At 41.7% G+C, this 25,496-nt stretch overlaps 2 protein-coding genes across 5 annotated transcripts; one reads left to right on the forward strand and one right to left on the reverse strand.

Annotated features, from left to right (window-relative positions):
- Positions 1-723: 723 nt before the first annotated feature.
- mbd6 (methyl-CpG binding domain protein 6) lies at positions 724-15,424 on the reverse strand. 4 transcript variants are annotated; one of them, XM_034144949.1, is made up of 13 exons: positions 15,220-15,424; positions 14,037-14,262; positions 13,056-13,195; positions 12,744-12,846; positions 11,956-12,127; positions 7,784-10,102; positions 6,508-7,484; positions 6,146-6,254; positions 5,832-5,971; positions 4,744-5,499; positions 4,128-4,180; positions 3,852-3,918; positions 724-2,442 (listed from the first exon to the last, which is right to left on the reverse strand). In XM_034144949.1, the coding sequence occupies exons 3-13, from the start codon at positions 13,169-13,171 to the stop codon at positions 2,371-2,373; spliced, it is 4,884 nt and encodes a 1,627-aa protein (XP_034000840.1). In that variant the 5' UTR covers positions 13,172-13,195; positions 14,037-14,262; positions 15,220-15,424; the 3' UTR covers positions 724-2,370. The 4 variants fall into 4 exon arrangements, with proteins under 4 accessions (XP_034000840.1, XP_034000839.1, XP_034000842.1 ...); XM_034144948.1 differs by having other exon boundaries at positions 14,847-15,424; XM_034144951.1 differs by lacking the exons at positions 11,956-12,127; positions 12,744-12,846; positions 13,056-13,195; positions 14,037-14,262; positions 15,220-15,424 and adding exons at positions 10,988-11,125; positions 11,269-11,361.
- Positions 15,425-16,974: 1,550 nt separating this feature from the next.
- Positions 16,975-24,071, forward strand: stac3 (SH3 and cysteine rich domain 3). The gene is made up of 13 exons (XM_034145320.1): positions 16,975-17,178; positions 17,968-18,008; positions 18,319-18,397; positions 19,140-19,293; positions 19,416-19,513; positions 19,609-19,669; positions 19,748-19,845; positions 19,978-20,047; positions 21,032-21,081; positions 21,185-21,267; positions 21,412-21,463; positions 21,597-21,734; positions 23,739-24,071. Exons 2-13 carry the CDS (start codon positions 18,001-18,003, stop codon positions 23,844-23,846), a joined length of 999 nt encoding a protein of 332 aa, XP_034001211.1. The 5' UTR covers positions 16,975-17,178; positions 17,968-18,000; the 3' UTR covers positions 23,847-24,071.
- The last annotated feature ends 1,425 nt before the right edge of the window (positions 24,072-25,496 follow it).

The raw sequence follows: 25,496 nt of genomic DNA on the forward strand, positions 1-25,496 counted from the left end.
AGGCATCAGGAACCATTATGGGAAGGCAATGGAGATTATTGATTAAAAGACGAGTTAATGCCTCACCTTGAAGGAGCATTAGTGGCTGAGGAGACTGAGATGACACAGCACAATGTAAAAAGTGAAAACACAGCCATTTGAAAAATAATTCATCTTGTAAAAAGTTAACACATTGCTGATACAAATACAATACAGAATGCAACCATTAAGCACTTACTGTTCCAGGCTGCACAATCCTCTATATTTTTAACAAATAAATATGCGTATGTTTCTGTAACCAAATTCTTGTTTATATAATGTTGTGATATTGAGCAGATCTTTTAATTAAAGGGCATTTTTATAATAAAAGCTGACATTATTTAAAAGATATCTTGATAAAACGATTAACAGAAACATAAACAGAACAGAAAACATATCTCTAATAATCATATTAACAGTTTTCATTTAAGATAAAGATTTATCTGCAAACTGAATTTATGTTACCGAGTAAACTTGTATATATTGTTCTCCTTAAATTGTGTATATTCAAAAGTAGTTTTACTAGAGTGCAAATACGAGACTTCTTCCGAGGGCAATAAGAACCTTATTTCTTGATAACATGTTTTACGGCACCATGTTCAAAACAATCCTTATTTAAAAATGGGTGGGTTCAAATTACATTTCAGATAGCTACAAGCTAACAAAGTTTATCACATCCTTTTCAGAATAGAAATCAACACAGGGTACATTTTCTGTAAATAGTTTAATATTAAATAAAAAAGACTCCCATATAAAAAAGAAAGCTACAGTCCACAATTGAATCGTCTTTTTAAACATAAGTATTGAAAGAAAAGGGTAGAATGAGAAAAATACTTAATTACAATTCCCAGAAAAATTCACAATTCATTGTTTTCTCTCTTGTCTCTTTCTCTAACAATATAAAATCAAAATAAAACACATTAACTATACATATGTACAAATCTCCAAGTGTAGAAATTGCATAATCTGCTTTCTTTTTCACTTTTCTTTATTCTTCTTTTAAATACAGCAAGAGATGCCAGTACTCTTGGGGCAGGGCAGTGTGTGGAGGAGAGCTCAAACAGTGACATGAGGAGACAGAGGGAGGATTTCACTCCAAATCCACAGAAACACACCAACATGTAAGAAGTCATCGCTCCCCGTGCGTTACATTTCCAGCCATTCGTTCAACCAACCAAAGGACATACTAAACTTTGTACTCGTGATTCCTGCTGATATTTCTGTTCAGAATGTAATATCTTTTCCAGACATGTATCTAATGGCTGAGGAGTGAAGCTTGGGTGAGTATTGGGTTGACAGATATAATAAATATTCTCCATCACACCACAGCTACATTGAATTAATCACAGCAACAACTGACAGCATGTGACAGTGGGTTAGCAAAATACCACAAATTACGTTTTTTCTGAATTGCTCCACATTTAATTTATGTGGCTGGTGTCAGATTCACATAATTTCCCTGACCTTCCAGACCTATGACATGATTCGAAGAGTTGTACAAAAGGACTTCATTTCTTAAATGAATGTTTTCTCGATCAAAAAAATAATAAGTGATGTACAAACACGAAACATCTCACAGGACACGAGAAATCATGATTCAATTTCTGTGTGACCGCTGGTTGATGTAAACTGATCATGAAACCTGACACGGTGAACATTATATCCTTGGCTTGTCCCATATAAAACATATTTTATATGGGAAAAAGATCAAAAAAACTCAAGTGTTCCTTCTTATATTCTCTTCCAGCACCTTCTGAAAACCTTCCAAACATTTCCATGAAATGCAACCCCTGTGTGCCTCTGCAAAGAACCCTTTATCTTACAAACAGACGGGTCTCATCGACTAGAATGACATGTCTCCTAACTGTTGGACAGTGAGAGGCTCAGCAACAGCACTGTTGTCCACACACACACTCAGACACACACATCCACACACGTACACACTTTCAACAGAGTTTCGTTCAAGTAGTTGGGCTTATTCCTGACTCACAGTTATACACTGATAAGAAAACAGTTGTATGTTTGTGTTTTCCTATAGATATAATTCACCAACCATCATTAACAGATCTCCGATCACAAAGTAAAGCAACCATTATTTTGTGAACTACAACTAAGAGTAGTGAAAGTATTCACTCACCTTTTTTACTTATAAATTAACCTTTCAGACTAGATCTCTCTCCTATGTTTTTTTTCATCGTGGTTGCCATAACTGGTTGACATGACAACAGCATAATATTAGTGCAGTTGAATCAATAAAAGAAAGTTCCAAACAGTGGTGAAGATGGAGGTGGAAAGTGAGGCGGGTGGCCGCCTTTGATTGGTGAACAGCTGACTTACAGCTCCCTCCACCAATCACTGCCTCTGAGACCTGGCGCCTCGTCGCCTCCTGCCGCGGACCGACCTCTCGGGCTTCAGCAGCGCCGTCTGCAGCGAGAAACAGAGAAATACAGTCAGAGCAGCCCCCCAGCGGTGGAAAGACTTTACCACTGCAGTCAGAACTGCACAATCATTGCCATTCCTCAAACTGACTCAGGGTCTGGCTTTTGCAGTTTTCAGCACTTTAGCCAACGTGTACAAGAAGTACTCAAATAACTTTTTTGATTAAACTACACAATTTTATGATGACAATATGGGTCCTCTCTGTCTTCGCAAAATGAGCAATTATCAGTTATAAGCATACTTGGGGTGATTATGGGAGGAATATCAGTATTGTGGTCAGGATAATCGTGAAATTTAATTTGTATATCTTCAAATGCCTACATGTGGTATTATGGAAAGCTCCTTAATTCACACTTTCATTTAGTTTCTTACATATGTAAATCACATTTGTACAGCATGTGTGAAAACACAGGATTACATGAACTTGGAGCTCTTGCTACTTTAATGCTTACATCAGCAGGAAAACATGCTCACAATAACAATGCACCTGTCAAGCAACATGCTATTGCTTGGCAGGTGAATTTATCCTGTTGGCTATCTTTGTTTTTAGTAATCATTTGAATAAAAATGAAAACTGAGGCTGTGAAAAATGTTGCGGGTATTTGGTTATTAAAGGTAGGGTAGGTAAGAATGGAGAAACCAGCTCGAGTGCGCTAGAATTTGAAAGTACGCAGCCGAAAAAAAATCTGCCCCTTCCTTCAGACTTCCTTACAGAGCCCCTCCTCCAACACACACGAACGCGCACGTGACCAATGAGGGCACGAGATAAGTTTGTGCACAGATGGAAGGCTGACAGGCAGGTAGGCCATCCAGTTATTTTAGCCGGGCCGGCTCAGATGATTGGTCGTGCTTTTTTACAGCGCCACGGCTTCCACAGATGACATTTTTTAATGTATTTATTGTCAAAGCATTTAATGTATTCATTGCTATCGGGATGTTAAGAGCATTCCATGGAATATAACAAAAAGTGTTTCTGAAGAGAATTACCTACCCCACCTTTAATCAAAGTACAAATACAAATTTGGATTTGATGATGGCACGACATGAAAAGCTAAGAGATCAATCATTTTATTAATTAATTCATCCTGAAGGGAAACCTACATGTCTATTTCATGAAAATCAATTTAATAAATGTCAAGACCAAGTGTGAACCTCATTGGGTGCTAGAGGGAAAGTCATAGGATCTCGTGGGTATAAAATCCCAAGCTGTAGTAGTAACATCAACGTTTTTTGTGAACAACAAGGGGGGGGGGAATAAGGTCTAAAGGTAAGACAGGAGGCTTGGAAATAGTCAGACTCAAAACAGTCCCATAATACTAGCTAGGGGTTATTAAGAACCTGTGCTTGACCAAACCACAGATCTGCGGGTCACTGAGGGGGGGCTGGGGACTTACCGTAGCCTTGGTTTCCTCTAGTGCTGTAGCATCCATGTCTCTGAAGTCCTCTAACACATTCTGTAGCCTGATGTAACCAAAGAGATGAAACACATAAATACTCTCTACCGCACAATAAAATCACTTGAACCTGACGGCAGGTTATTATGAAATATCAGAAAAAGCTTAACGCTTTTCATTCATTACAGTGCCAAGTCTTGAGACAGAAGCCACGTCTTACTGGAAATTGAGTTCTCCAGGCAATTCTAAAGCGCGTCTGAGAAGTAAACCGCTTACGTTTGTTTCCTTTTCCTTCCTCTTCTGGCTCCCCCCGCTGCTCCAGCTTGATCCTTGGGGGGTCAAATCAGAAATATTCATCAGAAGTCATTCAAGTCAATCCTGATGCTACATTGCTCTTTTATACAGGCTTTGTTCCATAGATACAGTCTGGTGTCTCAGTAAGATATTTATGCAGAATCACTATGATATAAACATCTTTAGAGAAACATATATAAAACATATCTGATTCTCTTGCAGGTATACTTCACACACATATTGGTTTTATGTCTCACAGAATGGCACAATAAGAAAAGTCATCGGTATGATGTTCTTCAGAGCGAGTGTAGAAGATATAAAGCCCATCATTTGTAATAACCGCAGGTCATAAGCCAGGGGGAACAGCCTTAAAAACATTAGGACAACAGACACATCAGAAGATCATCCCAGTGAACCCAATTCAAGAAGGGACCGTAGAGTTGGAACTAAGTTAGCATCCGCCTCTATTATCCATCAGACATTTTTGTAAATGCTGTCAATTATAGCACGTAGGAATAAAGATAAGCATAATCTGCAGGTCAGACTCTTGCAAAAGGTTGCCTCCATCTTTGTTATAAAGTTTAGAGGAAACACTCACCCTTCCTTGCTCGGTGTGCATCAATGTCCCAGCTGTCTCCTCGTTGGGCCTCCCACTGCACCCATCCCTGGGACTGAGGTACCCCGGGTGGGGAAGATGCCCCTGCCTATCTACCCCTGCCTCCACATAGGGGCACACAGCTGCAGTTTGCCCTGTATAGTCTGTCTTAGCCTCCTCTAGGTATATAGATGGCAGAGGAGGCTCTGGGTGAGTGTGTCCCCCCACCATAGCCCGTCTCCTTTGTAAGTGTGACGTAGAGCCTTCCTCAGTGGGTTTGGGCGTCCCCTGGGCTGGGGAATGGGCTGCTGCTTCCAAGCTGAGTCTGGATAAGTCTGGGTTGCGCAGGGAACAGGCCCGACGGGGGCTGAGGGAGACCGGGGCACTGGCCTGGGGCAGAGTGGGGACAGAGGTGGACGGGGTGTGATGTTCCACGGGGAAAGAAACGGGTGGTAAGGCACAGAAGGGTGAAGTGGGGTCAGACGGCCCCATGTGGCCCCTGCCTTCCTGCTCTTTAGCGCTGACTTGAAGGAAGGAGGTATAAATCGTGTCCATGAAAGAGGTGTAGGGATCGATGACAGACCTGCCCTCAGAGCCCCGATGTGGGGGTGGGGTGTGTCCCTGTGCAGGGGCTGAAACTGGAGCCCGAGCAGGACTGGGAGCCATCTGATTGGCTGGAATGTCTTCCTGTGGGGAAGGATTTTGCGTTTCCTGTAAGGGCATTGGCTTCTCTCCTTCTGAGGGTGGTGCAAGGTTTAGCTGGAGGAACACACAAGGTAAGACAATGAATAACAGACAAAGAATCCAAAAGCTAATTATCAACATTTCCTGCCATATTTGGAAATGATGTAATGGGCCAGCAAGAAAAGAAAGTTTAAAAAAAAAAGAATTGTTCACATTTGGGTTTCTGATTACATATTTATTTTACGTTTTACTAAATGTTATGTTTAATAAATGTATTTGGCACATTAGGGCTGAAATATTTTGACAGACAATGCGATTACCACATGATTTGCATTGCAATGATTATGGCAGGTTGTAAATAAGAAGCTGTTCCCTGAATGATTATCCACTACATACTCATTACCTACCTGTATGTTATTGAGCAGGTTGATGGCTCCATCAGGACCATGCAGCAGAGGCATGCCCAACGCAGAGGTCTGCGGCAGGAGGAGGGAACCTGCTCCGATCCCCAACATGTTGTGGAGGCCTGTGATGGCGGAAAGATCTCCTGCAAAGACACATTTCAGAGATGAGCTCACATAATGGCTTACTGCTAAATAATGCCATCGTTTAAAGTATATTTACTGAGAGCAGTTCATTGATTTTCCTGGTATAACTTTGATTATTCCTAGTATACTGACTCATGAGACATAATTGTTACACAGGATGGGCACCAACTCACCTAATAGGGCAGAGTTAAGCAGAGTGGGCAGTAACTGTTGGAGGAGGGGGTTGTCCTTGCCTTGAAGGGATAGAGGGATGAGGGTGTCAACACCAGCATCAGTGGGTACCTGCAGAGTAAAGGACAGAAAAGGAGTTTAGTTAGAGGGTCAGGGGAGAAAATACAATACATTGAATACAAAGTAATAAAATAAAAAGTTAAAAAATAAGTCAATAATTAATTTTAGGAGGCCTTGATTTGAAAAGAATGTAGGGAAAAACATATTTTAGTTGTGAAGGAAAACAGTGGAATGAGCTCAAAGGTTTTGAAGAGAAACTAGGAGCAGCTCAGAGGAAGCAGCTACAGGAGAAAGGGGAGCCTACCTGAGGTTGGGTATGATGGGTTTGCTGTGCAGGAGCTAATTGGGTGTGGGAGTGCGGGTGGAGCTCAGCTGAGCTCAGGGCAGCATTGAGAAGGGCAGGGCTGAGGGGCAGGAAGGCTGCGTGGGGAGGAGGAAGAGCGGCAGAAAGGAGCAGAGACTGCAGGGCCTGCAAAGAGCCTTCAGCTCCTGGGGGAAGGGGGAGGAGACCCTCCAGGAGCCCCGCGGCTGAGAGGGCCGATGGATCCAGGAGCCCGGAGGTCTTATCCAAGGTGAGGCCCTCCAGAGAGCTGGGGATGTGCTGAGGAACCTCCAGGCTCACCTGGCTCAACTGACCCAGCCCAGACAGAGGTAACAAAGGCCCATGCTGTTGCCCGAGCAACAAGGAGGCCATCAGCAGAGCCTGAAGGCTTGGTTTCTCTGATAGCCCTAAATCAGAATCCTGTCCTGGGGTATGAGTTGAGCCTGGGGGTAGGAGCGGGTTAAGCAGGCCCAAAAGGTTCAGAGGCAGCTCCCCGTGGGCCCCGCTCAACAAGGGCAGCAGGGGGAACAGGGGGTTGGTGTTCATGTGCTGTTGCTTCTGATGATGATCCTGCGTCTCTTGGTGCTGCATCAGTAACTGCTGCTGCTCTGAATGATGCTGCTCTGCAAGAGTCTGTGGTGGTTGTGATGTGGCATTGGCAGGGTGTATCTGTGCATTTTGCCCTCCCAACCACAGCCCCCCGAGGGGCAACGAAGCCAGGACTGCAGGGTCCAAGAGGGATGGCAGACCTCCTGTGGATGACAGCAGCTGAAGCAGCTGCTCTTGGTTCATGAATGGGAAGGCCTCCGCCAGAGGTAAGTGAGAGGTGGAGTCGCCCACCCCTGAAGGTGTATGAGGACTGGGATTATCCCCGAGACGGGAGGAGATAGGGGGTCCAGGGCTCGTGGCTGCTGGAGGTTTGGTCACTTTCGGGTCCACACATCTAGACTCCTCTGTTCCTGTGACAGAGACACAAATCATTTACTTCTGTTAAGGCTGTCTTTATCAATCCCATTTATAAAAGGCATCTTAAGCTGGGCAGTGTGCAGTGTTTTATATAAGAATCAACTGTAGTAAAGCATCGAGAGACAGATAGTTAGCTACATAACATTGCATTAACAAGGCAGCAATAACATACAGTATAGGGGGGGAAAACACCAATTCATATCAATGCTTAATATTTGATTAACCCTATTTCTTCAACATGCCAATAAAATTAAGGTTAGTTCTCAAGACCACAAACAGAAAATATATTCACCTGCAGTGGGGTTTCCTTGGGAAGACATCACAACATCAGTGGTATGGTCGGGGGAGCTGCCCTCCCCCGGGGGTGCAGTGGAAGATGCTGCGAGAAGGGCCAGGACATGGTTGCTAAGATCAAGAGGCTTCGGGGAGCTGGGTATCGCCATAGAAACACTGTCTTGAGAATGACTCAGGTCCTCTGATGTAGATAAGCTGTTACTACCCATCTCCGTTTCCCGCAATGGAGTCTGGGAAAGAGAGTCTATTGTAGGAATGTGATGCTCAGTTGGTTGATAGTAGGGAATCGGCAACATGTGCCGAGATGGGCTGCTGCTGTTGTGTAAAGCTAAATGTGAGTTAGACAGCGCTGTAGAACATGGAGAATGTCTGTGTAGAGGACTGGATTTAGTGGACTGAGGACGCGATGGAGACTGCACTGATCTGAACTGTGAGGGGGGGGGAGAAAGAGGCTGTAGCACCGATAGGGGAGGATTAGTGTTACCGGTTCGGCACGGTGACCGAGTCTGTGGGTGCCTCACCTTAGAATGAGGGGCGGGAGAAGATGGGGAGCGCCTGGGGCTTTGTTTAAGAGTGTGTCTGCCTCCTTCAGTAGCCTGAGCAGAAGCAGAGGCCTGTGCGTTCTGCACACTGAGCAGGTGCAACAGCGCAGACAGAGGCTGGGTTGGAGGGTCCAAACCAAGAGGGGTAGTTGTCGAGCCTGTAGTGAAATCCAGAGCCTCCGTTTGTCGCGGAGCTCTGGACAGGTGGGCCATCTGTCTGGGACCAGGGAGCCTTTGTGTCCTCCCGGAGATCAGATTGTGATGGTTTTCTAACATGGCAGCATTCTGGTTCTGCACGGCTGAGGTAGAGGAGGAGTGCGAGGAGAAGGTAGAGGAAGCAGAGGATGATAGGTTGATGACTGTAGCCGAAACGGCGTCTCCCGGTGGGGTCCTCCGCGGCCCATTAACCAGCTGCTGGGTGTCTCTGAGCATGCTGAGCACTGTGGGAGATCGCCGCTGCCTCTTCCTGTGTGACGCATTGCGCTCTGCCACGGGAGGCAGGTGGGGCAAGGAGGACGCCAGGGACTGGGCCAGAGAGTGGGAGGGAGGGAAAAGGACGGAGGACGCCGCTGCAAGGGAGGGATGGAGAGGCCTAGTAGAAGCATGTGAGGAGGGGGTGTGGCTGTTATGTAAAGTGCTGTTTGTTACCTTTGATGACTGTTGTTGCTGTGCCTCCTTCAAGACCTCCGCCTTTGAGCCCTGGGTTATCTGGTGAGCCAGCTGAGCCTTAGCAGCAGCGGAGAGCAGGCTGCTCGCGGGGAAAGAGGCCGGGTGGGGCACCTTTCCCTGATGGCTGTGATGGTGGTGGTGGTGGTGGTTCAGATATGGCCCCAGAGGTAAACTAGAAGTCCCTGCGGAGTTCAACCCAAAACCTGGTGGTCCTGCGCTCTGAATGGGACTCAAGGTGGTCTTCGAGGGCTTAGAGGAGAGAGCGTTAGGGTTGCTACTGCTTTGGTTGGTCAGTAATGAGGAGTTAGTAGGGATTAGGAGGTGGTGGTTATTAGTGCTGCTGTTGCCTGAGTTCTTAAACTGCTCCAAGATGTCTTCCAGCTTGTACTTGGGGAAGTGGGGGCTGGGGTTTGGGGAGCCACCTGGGAGAGGGGAGTGTGGAGAGGAAGAGGAGGATTTCCTCCTCTGATGCAAGTTACTTCCCATCAGTCCTCCTGCTGCCGCTGCTGTGAAGCCTCCGCCCTGATCAGAGATGGGGGAAGGAGAGGCTGAAGGGTGGCGGGAGCGCTGGTGAGGAGACACACAGTTCATGTTATAGATAGAGGGGGAGAGGGAGGGAGACGGAGAGAGGGGGGAACCTCCCACAATGACACCATGAGGGTGATAAGCGTGAGTCTGTGCTCCTCTTCCTCCTCCACCCATAGGGGAAGAGGGTGGAGGTGAAGAGAGGGGCCCTAGACGAGGTGAACCCGGCGTCTCCGGAGTTTTGGGCGTTCTTTGACCTTGAGGTGTGGGGGTGCGGGGTGACCTCTGGGCAGCGCTGTATGCTGGGAATGAGGAGGTGGAGGAGGAGCTGGAGGAGGAAGAAGGATGGAGTCTTCTCAAGGCGTCTAGTGGATGGTGAGAGTTTGAGCCTGTGTGAAGGACAGGGGAGGAACCATTGTAGGGGTAGATGAAGTGGTGGGAGGATTTGGGGCTGGCACAGGGGGTCATGTGGAGGTTGCTGTGGGGTCGGAGTTTGGGATGATGGTAAATGCCATGGTCGTCCTCTTCACGCTCCAACAGTACTCGCTTCGAATCCCGGCTGTCCAATCCACTGCTCATCTCTGGATGTGGGCACACACAAATATCGTTGTTAGTTCAATTTGCCAGGAAATATGGGTTATGGTGAAGTCACTTTCTGTGCTTTCATAAAAGGTCTTGCATACAGTCTATTAACAAATGATTGAGAATTTAAAGTCTGCCATATCTGAGTGCTCAGGAGGAGCATGTTGATGCTTGATGTAATTGGTGTGCAATCTTGAGGCCATTATCAGTCTTAACGAACATACATGGAAATGTTACAAACACAAGAAGAAGAACAGATACCTTTCATTAGCCATGACTTGCACAAAATGCAATTGGTCCCATGTGAAAGCAAAGTGGGTGTCAAAGAATGCAACACATTGCTCTTCTAAAGAGCCCATTGTGGAAAATATCAATCATTGAATACCTCTTTCGTTCATAACCTAGTACATGGCATGATGGTTGTTGATCTTCTGTGTTAATTGTCAAAATGTGATTGTTATTTTCCCAATAAAGTATGAGCACTTTAGACAATTTGTGTTATAAAAAACACAAATTAATAAAAAGTGAATGTAGTCACAGTGACGGCACCACTTTATTTTAACCAGAGACCATACGAGAGGGTGAAGCAAAGTACCGAAGTCGGAAGAAGAAATCGTTATGGCAACCACATTTTTTTCAATAATAATCATGAAGTGAAAACGCACTGAGAGAGTATTAAAGTTTTAAGACGAAATCACAGAGAGCATTTTCACAGATTACAGAGGGAACATCATGCTGGCTTCACCTTTCAAACCGGGAAGTTGAGGATTTTTTTATTGGATATAAACTTAAGCAAGACAAATCATCTGAGCAAACAAAATGATCACAAATTACAGCACGTGATTTTTGCCTAATGTCTTCTGTTTCTCATGGCAGTACATTACCGTTATGAACATATCAGTAGTTTTCATGGCACACCGGAAGCTCACCTGGTAGAGCGGACACACCGTGTGCAAAGGCTCCTTACTGCAGAAAGCCCTTTGCTGCACATCTCTCTCTCTATCCCTTCCCTGTCTCTGTGGCTGCACATTAGCAGCAAAAAGCCCCAAAAATATTTTATTATTAATACATGAATTATTCATTTATTATTATTTAAATTATATAAAAACATTACTTTGTTTTTAAAGGCTAAGTCTGGCACTTGTTTTTCAAATCCGACACTCACCTGCCACTGCAGGAATTCCACCTATTGCTGACTTCTCTGACAGAGACCTCCATACCATCCCGTGTACTCCTACGATGTTTCTGATCACACACTATGAAAGAAAGTCTCAGCGGTATGTCTGCCCCTTTCCACGGTGAAATTAGAAACATTTGGATCTTTCTGTTCTTACTGCTTCAAGCTAAATCCATAAAGGTCTATTTAAACATGGATATGGATCATGTTACGGTTTCTCTGATTACTGAGGTTGACTCCCATACAGCAGACACCAACCAGAGAGCAACATGAGGGACTTCAGAGAAGGACAAAGAGGAAATGGGAGATGAAAGAGCGAGGAGCAAGAAACATCTGATTCTGTATTTCAGGCATGTGGTTTACTGGAGGACAATTTAACAATGCATGGTAGACCAACAATAATCTCATCATTTCATAAATTAAACTTCATAAATGAAATGTTTGTGTTGGGTTCCATGGGACCTGTGAGATCATAGTCCCATTGCAGCCCTCTACATATGGTTAGAACTGCGCACATTCAACCAAATATACAAAGATATACTTCAGAAATGATGATTTTGTTGTACTAGGTCAAACTTTAAATAATAATGCTGATCAGCTTCTGTTGACTTTTTTTAATAAATTGGTTTATGTTTCTTTAAACAACGTGTGACAGGTACAGGAGCAGCGTGTTACCTGGATGATGAAGGTTGGCAAAGGGCAGCTGTGAGGCCTGCATACTCCGACAGAGAGCTGCCATGGCGACCACTTTCCTGCGATGGTTACACAGTTTGGTCATGTCCTGCTCAGCTTTGCCTAATGGCTGGCTTTGCTGCTCCACCTTCATTCCCACAGTGAAGTTGAAAACCTGCAGGATGCAAGATAAAACAAGGTTTAGTCAATTCTGAGAGAAATCTTTGCGTAACTTTTCATTAAATGTATGACATTTAAGGGAACCAGTGGGGATTGCACTCATTAGTCACACACTGATCATGGCTTATTGCAGACTATGTGCACTCACACATTTTAAGGTTGATCATGACTCCATACAGTTGGACAAACTTCATTCAAAATGTTTGTCATGGGTAATTAATTCAATACATGCGGGAATGTCACATGTTTGCATCTCCTTCGCAACGAAAGCCTTCCAGTGCTGCAACTAAGTTCCATGCTACTTAAATATCACCATCAATTTGACTTAATGTTATAGTTTCTTTATGGAAACACAATGTCTTGTAATGGTAAGTGTTCTACAGCAATATCAAAACTCATTGCTATAAAAAAACAACATGTATTGATATCCTCAGTGTCCAAACAAATGAATGATATAACTAGCCGACCACACTGGTCGGTTGAGTTTGAAGAGAAGTCAAGATGTTAAAATCTGTGTAGAGATCCACAATCAACAGTGTATGTATGTTGTCTGTGTAACCACACTTAGACAACACCCAAACATGAATATAAAGCGTATTGGCCTCCTTTACCTTGTGGATGATGATTGGACACTCAAGACCACACTTGCAGGTGCCATCCATCAAGAGATAGGTCTTGACCTCGTCCAGAGAGCATAGGGCAGTGTCACTAGGACTACAGACAGAAGAAAAAGACAAACTTTAACAGCAAACTCAAAGAAAAGTATATTACAATATTAAAAATTCTCATTGAAACTTGAGATTTTCCTTCACTCATGGCCATGTGTAGGGCTTTACAAACTGCAAGCTGTTGTTGTTTACATGACTGCTTCAGACAGCCTGACTGCTGTGTGAGAGAAATTATTTTTAACTGAACCAACCCACCTGACATAGATCACCTGCCCGCCATCCAGTCTCCTCTGCCAGCCGATGGGGACGTGTATTGCAGTGGCGTGGACCCCATCCTTGTCCCCACTGACAGTCTCACTGCCTCCCATCATTTTGTAGCTGCGGCCTGCCAGCACCTTGGAAGAGCAGCAAAATGTTAATTTTAGTATACGAAAAGACACCAGGGTTTTTCTTTAAATTATTACAAATTCCTTTGGGTAGATAATCATGGTGTTGTATTTAAAAAGTCATTGTCACTGTCTAAATTGTTTTAATGTGTTTGTCTTTTATTTTTGAAGTAACAGAATGAAAAGGTCCAACAGCATCAGTAATAGCAGTAGTTTCATTGTATATTCGGTATCACATTTCAATACAAATTTGGAAGGAAACTTTATCAGGGCTTAAAATAGTCAAGTCAAGTTTCTTTATTTGGCCCACAATCCCACCCCAGCTGAACTTCTTTTCAAATGAAAGCATACGTGCAAATATAGCTAGTGTCAGTGTAGTTTGTTGGGCCTCACATTGAGTCACTAAATAAATAAATACATGCATGCATAAAATGCATGAACGAATGTCTCTGCATAAGGTCTTGAGTGCTCCAACTTGCATGTGTGTGCACCACATTTATCTAACTAAACAACACTAAATGATGACGCGGGAAATTATGACTTCAGTCTACGTTTAACAGAATCATGAAGAATGCTTCAACAAAGGCTGATCATTTAATGTATGCAACATTTCAATATCAATTACATAGACTATACCTTCCAGCTGTCCTCAATGTCCCCAAAAAGCCTGGCAAAATGCACAACTTTTACTATTTTACCTATGTGTGCAAGCTCCTGACAATTCAAGCTTTTCAAACCCAAATATTGAACCAACTGTTTACCAGTGGGTGTGGCCAAGGCAAAGACAAATATGTTGGTTCGCTGTCAAGGTTATGCATTAAAATAAATAACTAAAGCATATTTAGCTTACCTTGTCATCTTTGAGAAGCCAGGATCTGTTTTTGCTAGGGTGTCCACTGTCCAATGTACATGCTGGTGGATTAGAAGCACACAGACTGCCAGTAAAACCTGACTTGATGCCGAAACAGCTGGATTTTCCTCAGCTATAAATCAGATCTTCAATTTAGAGGATGACTCCTGAAGGTTTATTTGTTCAGTTCACATCAGAGTAGGATCTTGGATGAAGATGGGAGAGCCTGCAAAGTAAGGTGGAGGTGGATTATGTAATCTGACAGGCACAGCCAGGATAAACAGCTCATGTAATTAAGCATTTCTGCTGTTTATGTAATCAAAGCATTTCATAAAAGTAATTACACCGGATGCATTACTCTCTTGAAAATAATACAACTTCAGAGCAAGCTGGGGCTACTTTGAAGTGGGAGGGTGTGTTTGGATAGGCCCCTGGTCTACTGGATGTTTAGCTACAATATAAGCAGCTGCCTTTCCAACAAACAAAATATATGCTCACAAATAAGCAACATGAAAAGCGCTTAAAATAAAAATCTTCATGGAAATTGTAGTTGAGCTTAAGTCGACATCTCTGTAGTATGCATAACAATATCTTATTAACTGCACGACTGGTCCACGGCAGGCTAGCAGCTAGGCTAACAGCTAAGCTAGCAGGCTATCCTACTTTGTACTATGTTGTCGTGACAGCTGTCAGGCGCACAAAACACTCCGATGCAAAACTCTTGCATGTTAGCTACTATTCCAAAAGCGAGCCAAACACAATATTACTTTGCAAAAAGCACTATGAATTTGATCAACATATTGCACTTACTTATTGACAGCGTAAGCTACGGATAATGTTAGCAGGACCTATCAGCCTGTCTCTGGTCGGGCTCTCTCTGTGGTGGCGAAGTTTTGGACTCTTCGCTTTTCTGGCTCGCGGGAGAATCAAGAGTTAGCTGGCTAGCTAACGGACTAGCCAGAGAATGTTTTGAAAACGGACATTACTTCATTAAATAACCGTGAAATGGACAATCCCATCCTTCAATCTGCGTATAAGCAGGCTCAATCAGTTCTCAGCGTTTATGCAACGTCTGCCAGACCGATTTAAAAACAAAGGGCAATAACGCTTCATTTTACTGCGCCTGGGATCTCGGGGCTAACGCTAGCAGCTAGGCTATCAGAGCTATCTGACTGAAATTTACTTGATTCTGGAGAGTGTCCCAACAAGACTGTAGGATGTCCCGCTCCTGGTGCACAGTTATCCAGCCACTGCTTTGGTCTCGACTCTGCAAACCCGACTAGCATTCAAATGTATTCCGACAACCTTAACGATTCATGTAATCCCAAATTCACAGTTTCCCACTGTTTTTTTTTCTTACAGATTCCGAGCAAAAAAAAGAATGGAGTTTTCTGTCGCGCATGCGCAAACAGCGCCCAGGGAGTATTGTACCCGACATGCAACGGGACCTTTGTAGTGCAGACAGACATCAGTGCGGAGCTCCTTGATAGAGGACATGATAATGACAGAATAATAGCAGGCCCATGATTCATCTCTGCTGCTCACAATGATAGGATCATGTGCATCAATAGGCGCAATTGTAGCCCAGATAACACAACCTTTATCAAAAATACAGACATTATTTGTAAAGCCTACCCAGTTACACATGTATTTTAGTGTGTACATTCTAACTTTTAATGCATATCACATTCTAAAAAAAGGGTACTGAGAGCATACTCTCATCCTTGGTTTCCCAAAATAGATTTACATGCATATAGAAATGTATCTCAAGGCATTGACGTTATTTGCTTGTTTGTATATGTTTGGTTTGACCAGTGAAGATTGAATTATTAGTAAAGCAGGAAAGGGTCATGAGCCCCAGAACCTCAGGGGATCCACCGCATGGTAATTAGAATCATTTCAAGTTTGTTTGGTAATACTGTATTTAACACTAAAGCACACAATAAATAGATGATCATTAAGGTGTCACCTGAATCATTACTCTTGTAGGAAGGCCATCTAGATTATAGGTTTTTTTAAATGTTTTTTTTATATATTACCACAGTAAAGTTAGTATAGGTTGGATTTGTTGTCCTTTGCTCCAGATTGACCCTTTGAATACCAATTTGTAGCAGATAGAATTACCTCTCTGGACAAATAAGACTCCTCCTTCTATTGCATCCAATGCTTATTCTTTCTACATAAATATTCACATGAAAATTAAGCAGTTTTCCATTCCAATATTACTTAACTAGACAAACAACAACAATTCCTTTTGTGGGGGGAATTTAGTCCACCTTTTATAACAGGAATATTTAATTGAAAATGATGCACTTCTTTAATTGAAAAGTATCATTCATTTCCAAAGGCTTCCATGCAGCAATGCAATGCATTACGAATATTTGAGTCTTATTTTTTAGATATTTCTTAGGGCTCAATGAGTCCAAGAGATATCTAAAACCTGCAACTGCATGGGCCAACAGCTTATTTAACGCAAGACCCCTGGTTAATCTTCTCTTACCTTCAATATCATTTAAATTATTAGTTTTAAACACATTATTTGTGGCACATGTTCATGCTCATAAAAGAAAAGTGTTTTGATACCTCCACTTAAAACCACATAATTGTCAATGTGACCTAATTAAATATCTTACATCACAGGAATAAATACTTAAAATACAAGGCGACACACAGGTTAGTGCATTGTTCTGGGTCTCCAAAGGATGAAGTACAGGGACAGTGAGCAGCATGAAGACAGAGGGAGAGAAGGTATCTGATTTCCCCTCGTCATCGGGGCTCACTCTGAAGTTCCCAGCTGTTGCAAACATTCAGCTTGACACACGAGTGCTCAGTTTAGCACACACACAAACATAGAAACACACACACACAAAACTATAGATAAGTTCACAAGCACTATGAATCACAACCCAGCCTGAAAATCACTTGGGAAAACACCTAAGGAGGTTAAAGAGGGAATAAAGAAAGGGCCCAAGTGTTGACGCAGAATCCTGAGGGCCAGAAGTGAGGCGGCTGGTTTTTAGAGTCTGTGATCATATGCGCTCCAGTCTTCGTCAGCAGGTGAAGGACCGAAGGACTCCCAGTGAGATTTACCCACACTGGATGTTGTCTTTTTTTCTCTGAGCTTCCTGAATTTTCAAAAGAGGTATGTTCCAGTTTGAAGTTTAATGTTTGAGCTTTTCTATTAAAAAAAAACGTGTTTTGATGAAAAAAGCAGGTAATTTGATTTATTTGATTCCAGAGGCAGCGAAATTTAGCTTTAAATAATAGCTGACGATCTACTAAATTCTGAATGTTTTCACTATTGATAAAGTTTGATTTTTATTACTGTCATACTTCCAAGAGTTTGAACTTCCTTTCCTGACTCGCACCCAGATTTAGCTGTGATGAGATTGAATTTCACAACCCTAGAATAGTTTGGGTCAAGCTGACAAGCGAACATGTAGCCTACAGTATGTGGGTCTGTGAAAAACACCCTGGATGTAAGTGTGTTTTGTGGCTGTATGTTTCTGTGTGTGTTAATATCATTTCAACATTACAAGCACCACTTGTAATTCTGCTGTGTATATTTTTTAGAAATCATTTTCTACTACAAATTTATAAAATAAGACAAAATACAGAACCAAAAGCCATTCAAAATATGAAATCTAGATATAATCTGTGACTTATTTAATATAGTTGGCTCTATGAACATTTAAACATTTGCTCATAGCTTCTGTTATTTTACAAAACATAGAGCCATATAAATGTTGACATGAGTAAAGATACTTGATACTAGATAAAGTGGTACGATACAGAAGTTTAGTTATTCAATAAAGTACGCAATCTACTCTACACTTTTTTTCAACTGTGCTGCTTCAAAAATGCAATAATTATTATATTATTTATCCGCAAAGCTCTTGACATTATTTGGTTTATAATTGTGTCTTTCTAGGTGGGGAAGTACTGACATTATCAACCAAACATCATGGACCAGTGAGTATTTTTCCTGAAATCAGTTCAATGACATCTGCAATACAACGTAATGCTTTGCCAAACATAGCCTGCCTTCACTTTACCCACAGGCCTCCATTTGACTGATATGTAACAATCATAGTACTTTGTGGTCATTTTAAGTTATTAATAGGAAACTCCGATAATAAATAAAAATAATTAAGAATGTGTGTGTGTGTGTGTGTGTGTGTGTGTGTGTGTGTGTGTGTGTGTGTGTGTGTGTGTGTGTGTGTGTGTGTGTGTGTGTGTGTGTGTGTGTGTGTGTGTGTGTGTGTGTGTGTGTGTGTATCAGGGAGGAGGACAAAAACTCTTTGGATATCCATGACAACCCTCCCGCTCCTGACAACTTTGTGAGAGAGGACGGAGACACAGTGAGTGACATGAGCCCCCCCCCCTCACTGTTAGCAGTGCCATTCCCCGGCTGGTTTAAAATAGCAACAGCTGCGACAGGAACGCAGTGCAGCGTCAATTAGAAACTGTGCAGATCTTACATTTTTAACTAATATATTAGACATCTTGTTAAAGTATTTATTTTTAATATTTGTATGGTATATTTTCTTCGTTTGTAAATATATGTTTCTTGTTCATATTTTAATATTATCTTTTTTTATTGTATTGATTGTATTCTTCATTAATTCCCTTTTTTGACCCATGCGATCGATACCTGTGTTTATTGAATGTTGGCCATAAACTGAATTTTAATCTGGATTTTTTCAAAGCAATTTTAAAATGTCTTCAAGCAGTATGACTTTTGCCGTGTCATTTCTGCCAAAAGATAATGTACATGGCAAAAATACTGACTCTGGCCGGATCATTTGTTTTGATCGGTACATCCTTTTTTTCAAATCAACAATTTCTATAGCATACAACCAAACACTCTACATAATTCAAAATATGCAACATGAATGTACCAAACATGGACATCAATTGTAAAAAGTGACACAAGAGCATCACAAGTTGTCTACAAATCTTTCGTACAAATTTGACACCTAATCACTGTCCCTTTCTGATCAAATGATTTCCTCATTCTTATTAATACTTCCCTGGAAGTATTGAAACATTGCCCTGGTGTTTATCTTTTTGAATTACTGAGATGTTCTCTTGTGTGTCCAGGTCTACTTCATTTATGACGAGGAGGTGGAGGTTGAAGAGAAGGAGCCAGAACCTCCTCCTCCTGTCGTCCGGATCAACGACAAACCCCACAAGTTCAAGGACCACTACTGCAAAAAACCCAAGTTCTGTGACGTCTGTGCCCGCATGATAGTCTGTATGTATTAGAAATGATGTAGAAAAAACATACATACAAACATCAACGTTCAATTTCTCATACTTGTGATGTTTAATATGCCCAAATGTGATGTCTGACTGACACAATGTTTATTTTTCTAGTGAACAACAAGTTTGCTCTGAGGTGTAAAAACTGCAAGACCAACATCCACCACTCATGCCAGTCTTATGTCGAGTTCCAGAAGTGCTTTGGCAAAATTGTGAGTAAAGCGTCCTTCTCTCTGACTTCCCCCTGGTATTCATGACTAGAGGGGTTGGACTCAGTGAAATGGTGGTGTGTGTTTGTCTTCTGCAGCCTCCTGGCTTCAGGAGGGCCTACAGCTCCCCGCTGTACACCAGTGACATCCCAGATCCAAGTGAGTGCACTCACAATATGTCTTAACCTGTTAACTGTTGAAATATCTAATTATTGAATATTTGCTGTCTGTGACCAGACAACCCAAACAGGAACGACCCGGTCTTTGACACCCTGCGGGTCGGTGTCATTATGGCAAATAAGGAACGCAAAAAGAATGAAAATGACAAAAAAAATGTGAGTGTTCAATTCATCTTTAATAAAACTGCAAAACCTTTCAGAACTATTTTCAGACATAACAGCGTTAAAACAAATACCTTTTGATATATGGGTAGGCTACTGTCCTGATTTACAAGATTTTTCCTCTAGATGATGATGATGATGGAGGAAGAGGAAGAGGAGAACCAACAGCCCAAAGAGAATGAGGAGGGAGGAGAAGGTACAAATCAACTATTAGTACCATTAGATGGTCTCTGCAGTACTTTGCCAACAATGTGTGCATATTTATATATCCAACATGGATTTCCTTTTTTTGGTGCAGAAAAATACGCATTCAAAAATCACATTTTTATATATTCTGGTGGCCAGCTTAGTGAACCTGGAAATGTTTGTTATACCAAAGTTATATGTTTGAAATGTATAGTACGGGTCCCCAGAACATTTAAAGTGCCGGATGCTAACTTGCTGGGAAATTTGCACAATGAGCATAAATTGCGTTAATTCAAATAAATGGCATTATGGCCTGTGTAAACAACAATTAAAAAAATGACTTGGAGTGATTTTGGTAGTTTTTGAGGATGCTGAATCCATTACTGTTCTGGCATTCTCAGGATTTTAACCAGTAAGTGGCCATATTTGTTCTTTCTGCGGGATGATTTTGACTACAATGAGTAGTGTTGGGATTATCTCTACTGTGGACAAATATTTTTCAAATAAACGGCCAATCTGTCCAATCCAAATGATCCAGGGTCCCCTAAATCTTCAAAATGGACCCAAAATGCATACAAATCAGCCCACAGAGAGAACAAATATGGACATTTTCTGGTTAAAAACTTCAATTTTTGATCCTGAAAACGTCAGCATCCTCAATCACCCCCCAAACCATGCACTCCAAAATTGTCCAAATCAGCCTAGCCATTTTTTAAACTATTGTCCCATATGGTAATTCATGCTAATAAATGCACATGTTGCTAATTGTGCAAATTTCCCTACATATACAAATTAGCATCTGCAGTTTCTATGTGCAGTTTGTATAATTGTATACATGATGTATCATAAAACTGCGTGTACTCAACATTTCTGGGTTCACAACAGGACTCTATGAGTTGACACTTGACTCATACCTGAAATAGAGAATAACATGGTAACTATTCAAATCCTGCATCATCTGGCTTTGTTGATGACTGATGTCCAATCACTGCAGGGAAGCCTGATGATAAGAAGGAGAAAGGAGAACACAAAGCAGAAGACAAGGTGGGAAAAAATATCAACTCAAATGTTTCGATCTATACTCTCAAACAGCTAAACGTGTGTGCCTGTTCCCCCACCTGTATGACTCGATGTGTTTCGCCCACAGAGCAAGGGTACGTTCAGCCAGACTCACTTCTTCCTGGCTCTCTACCGCTTCAAGGCCATCGAGAAAGACGACCTCGACTTCCAGTATGTTTAAAACATGCAAATTATTCCCAACATGAGATTAAATTGCAATTTGTATCTTCTTTATTAATTATAATTTTCACCAAACTACACTGTTTTAATAATAATGTAGATTAAATATATGTGTTGTGTGTGTTTATGTATTAGCCCTGGGGATCGGATCACAGTGCTGGATGACTCCAATGAAGAGTGGTGGAGGGTGAGTTTACCTTCATCATTATTTCACTTTATTTAGCTCGGTTCTTTAAATGTGCCCTTTCAGTTTGTGGCAAACCAGTTTCACCCTTGTTTCGTACTTGTTGGATGAACTCTTCTTCTTGCTCTATTTTCAGGGAAAGATGGGGGAGAAGTCGGGCTACTTCCCCACCAACTACCTCATAAAGGTGCGCGCATCAGAGAGAGTCTTCAAGGTGTTGCGCTCCTTCGTAGGGAACAGAGAGATGGGACAAATCACATTGAAGAAAGATCAGGTAACTGCATGTAAAGGTCCCCTACTCTTTTTCAACAATATATTATAGGTCTCAGATATATACAAAACATGTCTCTAAAGTGTTTTGGCTCGAAACACCAAATGGATCATTGTAGCATGCTGCTTTAGCTGATTCTGGGTCTGTAGCTTTAAATGCAAATGACTGCCGAATCTCTTTATATATTTATGTATAAAAGACATGAAAAAGTTGAATTTGCATAATAGCTGACCTTTAAATCTGTGTGTTAGTTAAAGTGGACCTATCATGCTATATTTGAATAATATAGTGTAGGACCATACCTATATAAGGCATATTTATACTTTTTTTTTCAAAATACCAAACAGATCATGCATTTTAGCCATGCCTCATTTTGCTCAATTTGACAATAGAGTGGCGAAGTCCCTCCCACTTACTTCCGGGGTATGGGACCTTATTTCGGAAAAATTATGCATTGAAGTCAATGGGGAGAGAAAACTTATCTTTCGATCCCGTTTGAATTGTGCCATGAATTACACATATGATGTTTGTCAATCTTAAAAAATCATTTCCATGTCAAAAAAGTCACAGTTTGTCGTAAAACTGTTGAAATATAAGACTATGAAAAATACGTAACTAGAAAGACTACAAATCCCAGAGTCGCGTAAGTGATGTCACAATTGTTTACCTCCACCATTCAGATACCTAAGATCAGCGCAATATAGATATAATCTATCTATATGGCGCTGGCTAAGATAAGATAACTTTAACAAGATGCCTGTGTGCTTAGTACCAGGTTGTTATTATACCAGCAATGGGTCTTGCTCGTTCTTTTGCTTCCCGTCTGATGAAACGACCAGGAGTGGCTTGATCAAGTTAGCTACCTAGCTAGTAGATAGCACGTTAGTTAGCATTACAGCCTTGTCATTTTTATTAGCCTTAACATGAAGTAACATTAAGTAACCCAAAATGTTAAACAGTAAGAGTAGTAGTCATATTTCGTGAACCCTTTGAATAGTACTGTCACCGGTGTGATCATTCTATAATACACCATTTAATTCCGGGGGAGAAATGCTAACGCTAACGTTAGCATCGGCGATCTTTTCTACTTCATGCTATCTGCACAAATGGTTGACATTAAACATTAAAACGACCAGGCAGTTCAGAGAGAATCAAAGGAAGGCAGGCAGGCAGCTTTGCATGACATTCTTCAGGACGTGTTTCATTGTGGTGATAGTCAATCGTTTGTTGACAAGACAGTAGTGACGGCCATCTTGGTGACGTGTGTGGTTGACCAGAGATGTAGTTCATTTAGCGTTTCACACAAACAAATGTGTTACTTCACAGTTTTACGACACATTTTTTTTTTTTTTACTTGCAAAATTATCTTTTAAATTGACAAACATCATATGTGTAATTCGTGGCACAATTCAAACGGGATCGAAAGATAATCTTTCTCTCTCCATTGACTTCAATGCATAACTTTTCCGAAATAAGGTCCCATGGGGCTCAACCGGAAGGGGAGGGACTTCGCTACTCTATTTCTAGCTCTGTTTTTGCAAGGGTTGATTCTGTGAGAACAGCACCATCTACTGGCCTGGCATATGTACTACAGCGTCTCCAGCGCTTTCGAACGGCAATGGGCGTGGCTGTCTCCTCCTGATTGGTGGAGTTGGCCCAATAGCCGTAGCGCCACTGTCCTGACGTCAGGACAGTGTTCAAATCTGGATCAGTTTTTATCAGATCCGTTGCAGCCCCTTTTTTAGAGATTTGGGTATGGAGGAAAATAGAGAGGGTTGTGTTTTCTGACACTTGGTGAGTTCCCTCCCTGGAACACCGGGGACACATATTCATGTATAAAAGACGTACAAAAGTGCATTTTGCATGATAGGTCCCCTTTAAACAACATGCATTATCTCTCTGATCAGATACTGTAAAAACGGAATGTGTGAAATCCTTTGTGAGGATGCGTCACATTGAAACTGATGCTGAGATGTTTAGTTTAACTGCTGTCACTTTGTGTTTCAGATTGTGGTGAAAAAAGGAGACGAGAAAGGCGGCTACTTGAAAGTCAGCACTGGACGCAAGCTGGGCTACTTCCCTGCTGATCTGCTGGAGGAGATCACTGTGACATAAGAACACAACATGCAACGAAAGAGCCTGTAACACTTTAAACATCAGCACAGCTTGGACAGCATTAGGACGATGCTTCTGATCGTTTCTATAATGGCTCTTTTTATGCAGCAGATATGTGATGTATTTGTGCCTTTGATACAAAATGAAGCATAGGAGATTAATGAATAGTACATTGATAAATTGGTAAGACACACTCAGGTGATGTATGGGCCTTTTGTGGAAACCATGTCTTCGGGTCAAATCTGACCGATTTACTACTTTCATCAATCATAACTTTTTTGTTTTACATTTGATTGCATTAAGGCTTTATGATATCCTTCACAGTAGACATTAGAACATATACAATTGCTGATCACCACTTTCATAGAATTTTGGATGATTTAGTCAACTTTGTAACACCATGGTGTTCCCGGTCAAAAGTGACCGCCATAAAGAAAAGGAATTAGTAACCATCCGGATCAGATAAACACACACACACACACACACACACACACACACACACACACACACACACACACACACACACACACACACACACACACACACACACACACACACACACACACACACACACACACACACACACACACACACACACACACACACACACACACACACACACACGCACGCACGTCCCGCTCTTATGTGCCCATCCCCCCACATGGATCACACCTGGCACACGCAATACATGTTCAGTGTCTGTTCTTTGTATATTTACTGCAGTTTTTCATGTATACCAGTAGTCTGATACAATATTTACAGTTTGAAAGGGTGTTAAATAAAATTTGGTGATGATTAATGTTTTTTGTGTTAATGTAATAGCAGTTTAAACAGGACCGGTCAAATTTGACCGCGAACACCAAAGTAAGGGGGGGGAAACGAAGACAATAGGAGGGTTAAGTGAGAACCTGCTCATTGAAGTTACTAGGAGAACTTGGACATCCTAGCATAAGCAATAAATCAATAATACTGTTATAAAAATCACCTTTAACATTACTGCTAATGAACCAATCACATGGCTTGATTAGGTATAATATATGAATCAAATATTTTGCTATGTATTAATGTATCTGTCTAATAAATATTTTAATGATAATTATTATTGTCTGATCATATCTATGACTTGACTGGTAACATTTACACAGATTCTTATTGCAACTGCAAGCCTTTTATTAATTCCAAACGCACATACAGCTTTCCATTCAGTGTCTGTTGAATTCCAACACAGAGAAATGTTGTCAGTAGAATAGAGAAAAGTAGAATAACATTTAAAAAATAATTGTACTCAAACATACCTATAAATAGTAAAACCAGAGAAGCTGATAATGTGTTCAGAACTGTAGCTTGACAATAATATATTATTTTAGTTTGGGTTTACCTTGATGGGTGCGCCCTCATGTGGTCACAGAGACGTAAAGCAACTTATTCATTACCTAAATACTTCTTAGACTGTTCTACTTTATTACATTACATTACATTGCATTTAGCTGACGCTTTTATCCAAAGCGACTTACAATAAGTGCATTCGACCAAGAAGATACAAACTTGAAGAAAACAGAATCATATAAGTACATCAGGTTTCATAGAGCCATCACATTTCAAGTGATACTCAACTGGCTTTAGATAAGCCAGTCCTTTATTAGTATACAA

The sequence above is a fragment of the Trematomus bernacchii genome, unplaced genomic scaffold (genome assembly GCF_902827165.1).
Source record: "Trematomus bernacchii unplaced genomic scaffold, fTreBer1.1, whole genome shotgun sequence".
Classification (NCBI taxonomy): Eukaryota; Metazoa; Chordata; class Actinopteri; order Perciformes; family Nototheniidae; genus Trematomus; species Trematomus bernacchii.

Coding starts and splice junctions, on each gene's coding strand:
- mbd6 (XM_034144949.1), bottom strand. CDS start 13,171: ATGATGGGAGGCAGTGAGACTGTCAGTGGGGACAAGGATGGGGTCCAC. Junction 12,847..13,055: donor GGGCAGGTGATCTATGTCAG/GTGGGTTGGTTC, acceptor TTCTGTCTGTAG/TCCTAGTGACACTGCCCTAT. Junction 2,443..3,851: donor TAGAGGAAACCAAGGCTACG/GTAAGTCCCCAG, acceptor TTCTCGCTGCAG/ACGGCGCTGCTGAAGCCCGA.
- stac3 (XM_034145320.1), top strand. Junction 19,846..19,977: donor ATGAAAATGACAAAAAAAAT/GTGAGTGTTCAA, acceptor TTTTTCCTCTAG/ATGATGATGATGATGGAGGA. Junction 21,268..21,411: donor AAAGACGACCTCGACTTCCA/GTATGTTTAAAA, acceptor TTTATGTATTAG/CCCTGGGGATCGGATCACAG.